The 13940-nt window shown below is 33.1% G+C and overlaps 2 protein-coding genes across 4 annotated transcripts; both read left to right on the plus strand.

Moving 5' to 3' along the window:
- Nucleotides 1-4334: 4334 nt before the first annotated feature.
- LOC144549110 (LEAF RUST 10 DISEASE-RESISTANCE LOCUS RECEPTOR-LIKE PROTEIN KINASE-like 1.1) lies at nt 4335-6267 on the plus strand. 2 transcript variants are annotated; one of them, XM_078297855.1, is made up of 2 exons: nt 4335-4896; nt 5157-6267. In XM_078297855.1, exons 1-2 carry the CDS (start codon nt 4782-4784, stop codon nt 6086-6088), a joined length of 1047 nt encoding a protein of 348 aa, XP_078153981.1. In that variant the 5' UTR covers nt 4335-4781; the 3' UTR covers nt 6089-6267. The 2 variants fall into 2 exon arrangements, with proteins under 2 accessions (XP_078153981.1, XP_078153983.1); XM_078297857.1 differs by having other exon boundaries at nt 4362-4896; nt 5149-6267.
- A 3556-nt stretch (nt 6268-9823) lies between these two features.
- LOC144549107 (LEAF RUST 10 DISEASE-RESISTANCE LOCUS RECEPTOR-LIKE PROTEIN KINASE-like 1.1) lies at nt 9824-13838 on the plus strand. Of its 2 annotated transcripts, XM_078297846.1 has the most exons (5): nt 9825-10603; nt 11557-11586; nt 12139-12212; nt 12249-12399; nt 12656-13838. In XM_078297846.1, exons 1-5 carry the CDS (start codon nt 9937-9939, stop codon nt 13462-13464), a joined length of 1731 nt encoding a protein of 576 aa, XP_078153972.1. In that variant the 5' UTR covers nt 9825-9936; the 3' UTR covers nt 13465-13838. The 2 variants fall into 2 exon arrangements, with proteins under 2 accessions (XP_078153971.1, XP_078153972.1); XM_078297845.1 differs by having other exon boundaries at nt 9824-10603; nt 12139-12399.
- Nucleotides 13839-13940: the final 102 nt, after the last annotated feature.

Raw genomic sequence — 13940 nt, forward strand, 5'->3', positions numbered from 1 at the left:
TTTAGATCATGTTTGGTTGTTGTAGGTGGTTCTGTAGATAGCTAGTCAGTCAATGATAGGACAGACTCTTAGATATTAAGTAATTGTAATGGAAAAGAGGTGTTACGGTCATTTTCAGACAATGACAAGTCTTTACAAAAGACTTTTCTACAAGCAAAAAATCTTCCATGCCTTTACGAAAGACTAAAGAACTACCGTTGGATCATAAAGTAAAGAAGAAAAAAGGGTAACCCTTTTTCTTTTCTGGACCTTTTAGTATAGTCATGATATATTTTAAGTTCTTTATTTTTGTTTTTATACATAATGGATTTATCTCGACCAATACATGATATTCTTGTGGTATTTTTGAGATCAGTTCTTGTATTAGGGGGTCTAGGAGTAGTATTACTTACCAATCCAATTTATTCTGCCTTTTCATTGGGATTGGTTCTTATTTCTATATCTTTATTCTATATTTCATTGAACTCCTATTTTGTAGCTACTGCACAACTCCTTGTTTATATCAAAGCCATAAATGTATTGATCTTATTTTCTATAATGTTCATTAATGGTTTAGAATATTCCAAAGATTCATATCTTTGGACCATTGGAGATGCGGTTACTTCACTGGTTTGTAAAACTATTCTTTCTTCACTAATGACTACGTATGATCTCATATACATCATGGTATGAGATTATTTGGACTACAAGATCAAACCAAATTATAGAACAGGACCTCATAAATAACGTTCAACAAATTGGGATTCATTTAGCAACAAATTTTTTTCTTCCCTTTTAACTCATTTCTATAATTCTTTTAGTTTCCTTGATAAATACAATTACTATGGCTCGACAATAATAAATACTTAGAACAATTCCAAATTTTTAGAATTCTCAATTCTAAATAAAAAAATCTCTAAATTTTTTGTCCTTTTTTATTTTTTTACCTTATCTTAATCTCTTTTTTCCTTATTTCCTTTCCTAAAAAAAAGTAAAATTCATTATTTGTTAAATCAAAGTATCTTTATCCATACTAATCAAAAAAATATATTATCTTTAATTACTTTAATAATATATCTTATTACCTTATTGATAATCGATAATAACAAATTAAATTTTTTTGAATTTTTATAATTCTGGAATTTACTTAAAGATACTTTGTAGTGTTGGTTGTTGCTTTTAAAATATAATAGGAGCATAAAGGTAGAAGTTTAGTGGTATTTCTTCTATTTATCACTAGTGATCAAGGTCAACGTCAAGCTGCATATAACCGTGTATGAGGTCACAGGGATAATGAAATGAGATATTTTTATGGCCATTTTTTCTCTTTTGTTTGAACCACATGTTGCTTCAGTTTTGTTTTAGTAGTATAAATAATTCTCATAATTGTCCTCTTCAATCGTACAAGATCTGAACCGTCCATTTAAATCTGAACTGTCATAAATAGGTTTATTTCTCATTATATTTTCTGAGTTTACTTCACAGTCAATGGTAGGATCATGGCGATATAAAGATAGAATAATTAGTGATAAAGACTTGCACTTAATGACAAGAGAAGACCTTGACTAAGTCAACTATCTTTTGATCCCAAAGAATAATTATGTTTACAGAAAACATGGAATTTTTTACCAAAAAACCAGACTGAAGTCGTGGGAAAAAGATTATAGCTTCTGTTTTCTAACATTTATGCGAAAGTTAACCAGTCTACAAGTTATTCTACCTTGACCAAATTATCCAAAATTTACACACTGAGAAAACATTTTAACTGAGTTGTTTATTTCTCAAATTTCATTCATGCTTTTGGCACAGTATTCAAAGCTTTGGGGAGTGAAAGAGATGCATAAAGTGTAGAAACTAAACTATCTTCTTGATGACATTTTTCAAATTTGTAGGGATCTAACTTATTATCTTTCAATATCCCAGTCAAGGTCAGCTAATTCCCCCAAATGAAGGGAACTGTACATATGTGCAAGAATAGGATGGGAAATTAGAGTAAAACTAGGGTGCTCTTAAGCTCACCAAAGTTTTGGTGAGCTTAACTCTAAAACTCATCAAATCGATTTCAAATGACAAATCTGAACCGTTTAAACCCGCCTACCTTACGTGTGATGCATCTATATGTGAAATTTTTAAACATTCGAATTAATTTAGTATTAAGTCAAGCGGTCAAAATTAGAAGGTTAATAAATTAATTTTAGTGCATTAATTTTTGAACGTTTTTTGACCGCTTGACTTTATACTAAATTAATTCGAATGTTTAAAAATTTCACATGTAGATGCATCACACGTAAGGTAGTCGGATTTCAACGGTTCGGATTCGTCATTTGAAATCGATTTGATGAGTTTTAGAGTTAAGCTCACCAAAACTTTGGTGAGCTTAAGAGCACCCTAGTTCTACTCTGGGAAATTATATAGGAGTTTGCAAGAATAGCATGTCTGTATCCTTTGTCTTCTCCAAAGTTTAGAAATAGTTATAACTTAATATCTCGGTTCCATCTTTAATGGCCGCATCTCTACTGGCTTGTCTTTTTTTCATTTTCTTCCTTCCATGTTTGTCCAACTCATGTAAACCTACACTTCCATGTGATCCTTCTATTCACATTAAACCTCCTTTCTACTTCCAATCAAACATTACGATGGGTCCTAATTGTCTTAGTAACTTACTGATTGGATGTGACAAGAATAATAAGCCATTTCTCTCTTTTCTTTATAAATTATTACCATTGGAAAGCATCTCATATGATACCAGCATCATTAGGGTTCAAGATCCTTATCTTAGTAGTTCTTTGGAAGAATCTGGCTGTGGTAATCTTTATTTTAATTTTTCTAGTCCTATCGATAACTTTTGCTATGGCAAGTATGAGTTATTCAATACTAGCCTTTCTTCTGTGAGATGTTACCCTCCTAATCAAATACAAATACCACCAGAGATGTTTCGAACGGATTACAACCTTAGCTACTCATCCTTCAATGAAGATGATAAACATCCACATCATTGTTTCAGGCCTGATAATCCCCTTGGGTCTTTTGAGTATATTTTCTCATTCAAAAATGACAGCAAAGAGCTTTCTTTGATATCAGCTAATTACTCACGGTACCTTGTAGCACGGCACGATTGCTTTACAAACTCGATAGAGGTTTTCTATTCTGAACAAGAGAAAGGTTAGTAGCTTGCATATTTTATCAAATTATCCTACTAAATATCTTTTATCTCTTTGTAAATTATGAAAAATACTATTTCTTTTTTTAAAGTAGTTGTACAATTACTGTTTCATTTTTCTTTTCTTTGTTAATTTTCTTCTCTTTTGGTATAATAATTAGATCTTGACATAAAAGCTCTAATAGGGACATGATATGAGACTGACTAATTTAGTAACCTTTAAGCCTATAACTGATCAAAATTATTACAATAATGGCTAATTTCTTTTCTAATTTTTCTTTCAAAAGTTTCCTGGCTCACTTTCATGTGAAAAATTCCCAATTTTCCAGTACTCTTTGAAAAGGATGGTTACCTTTTTCCTATAGACAATTATTATGTTCCCTTTTAAAATCAAACCGGAAACCTTTTACTTCATGCATAACTCAATGTTTAGCATAAGAATTCTATAATATTTTACTATTCTTTATTGCTTTTCATCAATCTTTGTAGTTCTAATTAATTATTTTTACTGGAGTTGCTGGTACAAAATTTCCATTTTTCTATCCTTTCCTTGTCAAGGTTCTTGTCAAACAATGGAAAATTATTTGAGGTTGTAGGAATAGCACGTAGGTATAATTATTACGTCTATAAATAGGGAGCAGGGTATATCCAATGGGCATTAGACCAAATTCGATTCGATTCCTGGTCGGGCCGTTCGATCTGTGTTAAGTTTCGACCCCCTTTGCTACCACTAATTTATTATAATTTGAACTCTTTTGCAATGGCCACTTCAGAGAGTCCCTTTGTTCTCTTTTTAGTCTTCCTATTCCCCTCCCCCTGCTTCCCTATCTCATGTTAAATAGAACTTATTTTTATTATTCCTAGTAACAATTATGACAATCAAGATCTTTCCCTCATATCAGCTAATTATGGAAATCATCTTTTACCTAAGCCTAATTGCTCTGCTAACAGCACACTGGTAATAGCTTGAAATCAACAGTGTAAAGGATAATAACTTGCTGACATGTTATTTGGTTATTTTATTTTTCCTTCTCTGCTTCTAAACTGTATTTTAATTAATTTTAGTTATTGTACTTCCAAATTTTATTCACTTTCAGTCCAGTGAAAAGAAAGTTTGAAGTCTATCTAAATTGATGATTAATTTGTGACATTTCTTTCATTGCAGCGAAGCACTCTCAATGGAAAATCATACTAGGCAAGTACACTTCTCTTTAAGTGTATACTAAACATATGTGTTCTCTTTACCATTTTTTACATGAAAGTATGAAACTTTCAATACAACCCTTGTGTTTTGTACCTTTCTATCTTAGTACCCTTTATCCACTTTAGGATGCCAATTAACACTTTCGAGATTCTCAATTGGGATAAAGAAAAATTAGCATGGTTGCGTTGGATGATTCGATAAACCTACGTAGAAACCCAACTTCATCTAGCTCATATTTTAAACATTTTATTACCCTTTGATATGATTCTCACTTCATTTCATTAGCCTACAGGATGTATTGTGGGATCAGTATTTGTGCTTGCAACTTGTGTTTTGTTACTAGTATTCTATAAGCGCAAGAAACTGAGATTGATCTCATCATCGTCAAAGCTTCTGGTACAAAAAGATGTTTCTGATCAATTCTTTTATGACCCCGAGATGGTTGGGTCAGCATACACTCAGATTTTCTCCTATGAGGAACTTCAGGAGGCAACTGATGGATTTAGCGAATCAAAAGAGCTCGGTGATGGAGGTTTTGGCATTGTGTATAAAGGTAAATGTTTTACCTATTAAAAAAATGTATGGTAAATGTTTTGGTTTCTTAATTCAACATTGATTTCATTAACTTTTTTTTTTCAAAATGCTTTCTCAACCTGTTGAAAATAAAATTATAATATTGGAGAAAAATATCTCTGTTTTATGGCCTTGATTGCTATTAAAGCACTTGTGATATTATTTTAAAAGAGAGCATTTTTGGATATTAATGAGGATGTAAATCAGTGATTAACAATTGACAAATGGCAAGTTCTCTAGGGATACTCAAGGATGGACGCACAGTCGCAGTAAAGCGCCTTTACAAGAACAGTTACAAAAGCACTGAGCAATTTATGAATGAAGTTGAAATTCTCTCCCGTCTCCACCACCCGAATCTCGTTACCCTCTATGGCTGCACCACACGGTCCAGCAGGGAGCTGCTTCTTGTCTTTGAGTTTGTCCCCAATGGCACCGTTGCCGACCACCTCCATGGGCCCCTCTCAAGTGAGAATGCATTAACCTGGCCGGTTCGCTTGTCAGTTGCTATCGAGACAGCAAATGCTCTTGCATATTTACACGCAGTTGAGCCGCCGATAATTCATCGAGATGTAAAGACAAATAATATATTACTAGATGATGATTTCCATGTCAAGGTTGGCGATTTTGGTTTGTCGCGTTTGTTCCCATTGGATGTGACACATGTTTCGACGGTTCCTCAAGGTACGCCTGGATATGTGGACCCAGTGTACTACCAGTGCTACCATCTTACTGACAAGAGTGACGTGTACAGTTTTGGGGTTGTTTTGATGGAGTTGATTTCATCAAAACAAGCTGTAGATTTGAGCAGGAGCAAAGATGAGATCAACCTTGGTAATATGGCATTGAACAAAATACAGAGGTGCCAACTAGATGAGTTGGTGGACCCAGCTCTCGAATTCAGGTCAAGTTGGGAGGTGCGGTGCATGGTTTCTTTGGTTGCTGAGCTGGCATTTCGATGCTTGCAACTTGATAGGGAAATGAGACCATCTATAAAGGAGGTTTTGGAGACACTGAGAGTGATTGAAAAAGGGGATTATAATGGAGATAAAATGGTGAAGGAAAATATGATGAAGGAAGAAACTTATCTGTTAAAGGGTGAAACAAACCATTCTTCTGATACTATGGCTGATAGTTGGAAGAGCAGCTCTACCACACCTAATACTAGCGGATAAGGTATCAACATTTTGCTGTTCAATTACAACTATTTTTGTGTTTGCTAGGGGGATGTACATATAGAATATAGACTAATAGACTAAATTACATGAGATTACATTTGTATGATTGTGTGACTGTTGTTGTACATTTTTTCATTTTTTGAAAAATATGTTTTAAACTTTTGCTTTCCAATACACATCACTATTCTTGGTGTCCTTTGATTTCTTTAGTTGATATACTCAAGGCAATTTGAATTTACTTTTTGTATGAAAGGTACATATAAAAACATTTTCTCTCTCATCTAGAGTTTATATTTTTCTCTTTCAAATTCGTGAAATGTTTACTCTTAAATTTTATAGGTTCTCTTTTTTTAGCCAAAAAAAAACTTTGTATTGAATAAAACATGGACAATTTTTCTAGATAAAAGTGTGGTAATTTAGCTACGACTGTTATAGCTGTAATAGTAGACTGCTATTACCTCTACGTACTATTGCGGATCGTTATGCTACATGGCATTTTTTCGGAAATTTACATTGTCTTTGGTGTTACTATTCCTATTTGTCATGCTAAATGGTCTGCCATGAAAGGTATGCTAAACCAAACTCTGTGTTGTTGTTCCTATTTGTGATTTAGTATCTCTTTCTATATCAGAAAATATTCAAATATTAATTATTTCTTTTGGTTGTTCTATGTCTAGTATTCACATGTAAAATTATTGACATTCGTTTCAAATTAAAGCTGATTTTGATTATTATAACTTGTAAAATAATCAAATAAGTACTAACTTTGTTTTACTTGTAAAATTAATTGTTCTTTGTCTATTATAATCTGTAATACTATGAAGTATGAACTTTTGAAGATTGTTACCTTTTAGATCCATTTATTTTCTTATTTGCATTATTGAAAAAAATATAAACTTATATTAGTTGTCATCTGGTTGTTACCCCAATTCCTCAATGTTGATAATGTTGATAATTAGTAGAAATATAGAATATTTTTTTTAAAGAAAATAAAAATGCTATGTACGATAGCTTCCGCTTTAGCTACGCTATTCATGATAGCATTTTTTTTTTGCCCCTCCATGATGACGCAATAATTGCTATTTAGAACCTTGGTTTGGTACCTACCAAGTAGGTTTCAGATAAATAAAGCCTCCATTTGGTTCTACTCTTTTCTTTTCTTCTTTCCTTGTAAACAAAATGTTGTTGAAGGCCTCATTTGATCTCCAAATCATTCAACAAGTGCAGTTAAGCAATAATCATTTGACAAGTGTAATTAAACTAGACAAAGGTATGAAATGAAGCCACTAAATTTGAATTTTGTTTCATAAGGGATTAATATATATTTAGTTCAAACTTTTGAGGGATATGTACATGGAGTCAAACCTGAAGATTTCCAAAATAAAAGAGGCTTAGTATAATATGTTATATGTTATGTAATTAAGGAAATACCTTACTTATTTTGGCATTGCCACCAATCTCCACTAAATTGAAAATCAAAGTATTACACAGCATAGTCGGTACCACAAGATGATACCAGCTACACACGTACCACAATCCTAAACAGTTATTAAGCACCAGCAACAAATACTAACATCAACAAAAAATAACCTACAACTAATAATCCAGAAAAACACACAAAACAAACACATTCTACAAATGTTAACAATAGCAACAAAAGTAAAAGTTTGCATTTAAGACCCTGCATCTTCCAAATTCAACCAAGGTACCATTTGCAATTCATCTTCACCATCCAAATTAAGTTGTCCCTTCTCCATTCATAAGAATTGTAACATGTATAACCCCCATGGAAATGGCTCGCATGGTACCTAACAGGTCCTTCACATCACAACGCATAATAAGAATTAGTTGCTCAGTTAAATCAATTTTCTGTTGAGATGCCCAAAAGAAAGCAAGTGAAATAATCTTGGAACCTAAAGTTTGAATATTCAAAATATTGTCATCACGAAAACCAATCATGTTTCTATCCAATCAAAGTGACCAAAGTACTGCCCCTCGAATTATTTCCACCAAGTTTGCATTATTTAAAGGAATATAGTAATCAAGTTCTCAGAAATTAATCACACCTAAACAATCAAACACAAAATTAATATAATTTGCAATCCAACTCCAAAGATAATGATTCACCTAACCAGAAACAAAAAGAGGATCAACTGTTGCCTCATAATGCCAAGAAACTCATCATGTGGATCTCTCCTCTTCACAAAAGCAGCCTTTTTTATTTCGAGTATGTTTAGATTTGTATTTAAGCCCATATATTCATATTTATATCATGTTTAGTTGTTGTAAGTGGTTCTATGGATAGCTAGTCAACATGTCAGTCAATGATAGCACAGACTCTTGATATTTAGTAATTGTATTGGTAGAAATAATCCTTGGAAAATGAATCAGGTGGTTATTTTGAGACAATGACAAGAAAAGACTTTGACTAAATCAACTATATAGTAAACTTAAGAATATTCACTATTATAGTAATGTCTTCATCACTATCGTTTTCCTTTCTGCCAAGTCTACAAGCTAGAATCTTCCAAGTCTTTCTAAAAGACTAAAGAACTGGCCCTCATTTTACTCTTGAATTTACTTGAAAGATATTTTATCTCAATGCAATTAATACCTTTTACATCCATCCTTTATGTTTAGTGTTGCCATACCTTGCAGCCGAAATTTATTTTAGTTACCATCTTCATATTTCAAAATTCTGACCTTACCATCGCATTTTAAAAATATTAAGATGGTAACTAAAAAAATTAAGAAATATTAAGATGGTAACTAAAATAAATTCAGACTTGTAGAGTTTGTTGTTATTGTTGGTTTTTAAATATAATAGAAGCATAAAGGTAGAACCGTAGAAGTTTGAAGAAAGCTTACTCCGTGGTGTATTTTAGTGGTATTTCTTCTAATTTTCATAAGTGATCAAGGTGCATAAAGCTTCATATAACACTGCATGAGGTCACCAGGATAATGAAATGAGATATTTGTATAGCCATTTTTCTTTTCTATCTACCACCTGTTGCTCCACTTTGTTTTAATTTTCTGGTCTAAATAATTTTTCTATTTGTCTTCTCAAACTGTAGAAAGGTCAATATTGGATTTTTCAGAAATATCTGAACTGTCCATTTCAATCTAAAGTACTGTCATAAATAGGTTTATTCTCTTGTTATATGTTCTGCGTTTACTTCACAGTCAATGGTAGGAGGTGATGTAAAGATAGAATAATTAGTGATAAAGACTTGTACTTATGGACAAGAGAAGACCTTGACTAAGTCAACTATATTTTAAACTCAAAGATTAATTATGTTTACAATAAATTATCTTTTAATCCCAAGTTACCCAGTCTACAAGTTATTCTACCTTAAGGAAGTATTAATTGCGAAATTCCTTCTCAAAAAAAATATATATATATATATATTCCGAAATTTACACACGGAGAAAATTATTTTAAGATATAACTGTTGACTTGTTTATTTCCCTTCTGAAAAATAATCATGGGTCTTTTCCACTATATATGACTTGCATCCATGAGAATTTTTCAAATTAATGTTGTAATTGTTATCTTCTTGTGAATTCTTCAAAATAATCGTGGTCCTTTTCAAGCTTTGGGTAGTGAAAGAGATGCATATAGTTTTGAAACTAAACTACTTTCTTGGTGATATTTTTCAAAATTTTAGGGCCTAACTGCCAATCTTTCAATATCCCGGTCAAGGTCAGCTAATTCCCCCAATTGAAGGGAACTGTTCTATCGTTAATCCATGGAATGTTATATAAGAGGTTACAAGAATAACATCTCTGTATCTATATCTTCTCCATAATTTAGAAATAGCTATAACAGTTGGTTCCCTTCTTTAATGGCCACTTTAGTACTGGCTTGTCTGTTTTTCATTTCCCTCCTTCCCTGTTTCTCCTACTCATGTACACCTACGCTTCCATGTGATCCTTCTATTCAAATTAAACCTCCTTTCTACTTCCAATCAGACATTACAATGGGTCCTAATTGTCTTAGTAATTTACTGATTGGATGTGACCATAATAATAATCCATTTCTCTCTTTTGTTTCTAAGTTATTACCATTGGAAAGCATCTCATATGATACCAGCATTATTAGGGTTCAAGATCCTTATTTTAGTATTTCTTTGAAAAAATCTGGCTGTCGTAATCTTTATTTTAATTTTTCTAGTCCTATTAAATTGGACTTAAGGATGTATGGTTCATTGAATAGTAGCCTTTCTTCTGTGAGATGTGACCCTCCTGATCATATACAATCACTACCCAAGATATTTCGAATGGATTACAACCTTAGCTATTCGCCGTCTCTTGGTCAAGATGATCATAAGCCTACGCAGAATTGTTCGAGGTCTGACAATTCCCTTCACCCTTCTTTTGAGTCCATTTTCTCATTTGAAAAGAACAGCCCACACCTTACTCTGTTATCAGCTAGTTACTCATACGATCTTGTAGCACGGCCCGGTTGCTTTGCAAACTGGACAGAGGTTTTTGATCCTGAAGATGGTAAAGGTTAGTAGCTTCCATATTTGATTAATTTATCCTGATAATTTTCTTGTTAAATATTTTTGTAAATTATGGACAGTTCATTTTCTTTTTGTAATTTTTCTTTCCCCTTCGACATAATTAATGGGGTCTTGACATAACATCCCTAATAGAGTCATATACCAGACTTAGAGTGATTAACCTTTAAGCCCATGACTGTTCAAAAGTATTACAATAATAGCAAACCTTTTTTTTTTTCTAAAATTTCCCTTTCAAAGTTTTCTGGTCATACTTTCATGTGAAAAATTCCCTATTTACCCATACTTATTGAAAAAGATGGCTACCTTTCTCCTATAGTCGATTATTTTGTTCCCTTATAAAATCAATTCAAAAACCTTTTACTTCTTGCCTAACTCAATGTTTAGCATAAGAAATCTGTACCATTTTATTTATAATACTGGTGTTCTTTATTGCTAATCATCAATCTTTGCAGCCAGATTTATTTTTACCAGAGTTGCTGGTAGGAAATTTCCATTTTTCTATCCTTTCCAGAATTTATGTCAAGGTTGTTGTCAAACCATAGGAAATTATTTGAGGTTATAGGAACAGGACATAGGTATAACTTCTATTTTCCTCCCCCTGCTTCCCTATTTCATGTCAAACTACACTTCCTTGTAATAATTCTAAACTAATCAATTATGACAGCCGAGGTATTTTGCTGATATCAGCTAATTATAGAAATAATCTATTCTCTAAGACTAATTGCTTTGCTAACAGAACATCTGTACTCGCTTGTGTTCAACAGTGTAACTTGCTCACATTTGATTTGATTTTAGTTTCATTATTTGCTAATAAACTGTATTCTATTTTTTTTTTCTACATGCAAATTTTATTCACTTTAAGTCAAGTGAACAGAAAGTATGAAGCTTATCTAAATTGATGATTCATTTGTGACATTTCTATCTTTGTCCATATTGCAGAGAAACACTTGCGAACGAGTATCACAATAGGTAAGTATCACTTCTCTTTTAGTTATAGTGTTTTACAGTAAATTGAACATACATGTTATCTTTTCATGCAGGACTTCAATAATATTCTGAGATTTATATTTGAAATAACTAATTTAGAATAGGATTTGGTGTTGGCCTCATTTAAATAGATCAATTATTCATTTTGGTTTTGTCAAATACCTCAAGGCAGAACCTGTACGTAAACGAAACTGCATACCAATCCACCAAATAGCTATGACCAAACACTACAAATGCACATAAGATTTAATCGATAAACTTTCTCCAATATTAAAACCAATTCCATTGACTACAGTTAATTGATTTGTAAAAAAATTCTCAATCAACCGACATCTTTCTCTGCTCCATTCCTTTTGGAGGAAAACAAATGCTTTGAGATTATTAAATGGTATAAAGAAAATTTAGCATGGTTGCGTGGAGAACTTCAATAAATCTATTTGAAAAGTTAACTTCATCTAGATCATGGAATGTTCAAATTTTAAACATTTTATTACCCTTTGATATGATTCTCACTTTTATTTGATTACCCTTCAGGATGCGTTGTGGGATTCGCATTTGTGCTTGCATTTGGTGGTTTCTTATTTTTCTTCTACAAATGCAAGAAACTTGGATTGATCTCATCATCCTCAAAGCTTCCTGTAGAAAGAGGAGTTTCTGATCAATCCTTACATGATCTGGAGATGGTTGGGTCGGAATACACTCCGATTTTTTCTTATGAAGAACTTCAGGAGGCAACTGAAGGATTTAGTGAAAAAAAAAAGCTCGGTCATGGAGGTTTTGGCATTGTATATAAAGGTAAATATTATCACTTGTATTGTAAGCTAAATGTTTTGGCATTCAACATGGATCTCATTTATTAACTTTTTATTTTATCAAATTTCTTTCACACCTTTTTGAAAATAAAATTATTATTTTGAAGAAAATATCTCTGTTTTTAGTCTGAGCTAGCTAAGTTTCATATACCTACTAACTCAGGGCCTTGGATTCTATTGGAGCACTTATGATATTAGTGAGGTTGTTAATTAGTAATTAAAAATGGAAAATTCTTTAGGGACACTCAAGGATGGACACACAGTTGCAGTAAAGCGCCTTTACCAAAACAGCTACAAAAGCACCGAGCAATTTATGAATGAAGTCGAAATTCTCTCTGGGCTGCACCACCTGAACCTGCTTACTCTATATGGCAGCACCGCATGCTCCAGCCGGGAACTGCTTCTCGTCTATGAGTTTGTCCCTAATGGCACCGTTGCCAGTCACCTCCACGGGCCCCGCTCTAGCAAAAACGTACTAACCTGGCCGCTACGTCTGTCAATTGCTATCAAGACGGCGAATGCTCTTGCATATTTACATGCAATTGAGCCCCCGATAATTCATCGAAATGTCAAGACGAATAATATATTACTAGATGATGGTTTCCATGTCAAAGTTGGCGATTTTGGTTTGTCGCGTTTGTTCCCAATGGATGTGACTCTAGTAGTCCCTCAAGGTACGCCTGGGTATGTGGACCCAGTGTACCACCAGTGCTATAATCTTACTGACAAGAGTGACGTGTACAGTTTCGGGGTTGTTTTGATGGAGTTGATTTCATCAAAAAAGGCAGTGGATTTGAGTAGGAGCAAAGATGAGATCAACCTTGCTAATATGGCATTAAACAAAATACCGAGGTGTCAATTGGACGGGTTGGTGGACCCGGCTCTCGGATTCAGTTCAAATTGGGAGGTGCGGTGCATGGTTTCTTTGGTTGCTGAGCTGGCGTTTCGATGCTTGCAACCTGATAGGGAAATGAGGCCTTCTATAAAGGAGGTTTTGGAGACACTGAGAGTGATCGAAAAAGGTGACTATAATGGAGATAAAATGTGAAATAAACTTTTCTCCTGATACTGTGATTGATACTTGGAAGAGCAACTCTACAACAACAAATACTTGCGGATGAGGCAGTAACATTTTGCTGTTCAATTACAACTATTTTATGTTTGCTAGGGGGATGTACATATATATATAATATAGAGTAAGATGAGGCAGTAACATTTTGCTGTTCAATTACAACTGTTTTATGTTTGCTAGGGGGATGTACACACATATATATATATATATAATATAGAGTAAATTACATGAGAGTACATCTGTACAATTGATTGAGTGTTGTACAATTTTTCATTTTTTGGAAAAAATCTGTTTTGAACTTTTGCTTTCCAATACACTTCACAATTCTTGGTGTCTTTTAATTTAGTTGAGGAACTCAAGGGCTGACACCCTGTCGTGTTGATTAGTGCAAGGTGATTCTACTTTCATATAGAATCATATACATATATACATTACCAATGACAAAGATAATA

Source organism: Carex rostrata, chromosome 34 (assembly GCF_964058835.1).
Source record: "Carex rostrata chromosome 34, lpCarRost1.2, whole genome shotgun sequence".
In the NCBI taxonomy this organism is placed as follows: Eukaryota; Viridiplantae; Streptophyta; class Magnoliopsida; order Poales; family Cyperaceae; genus Carex; species Carex rostrata.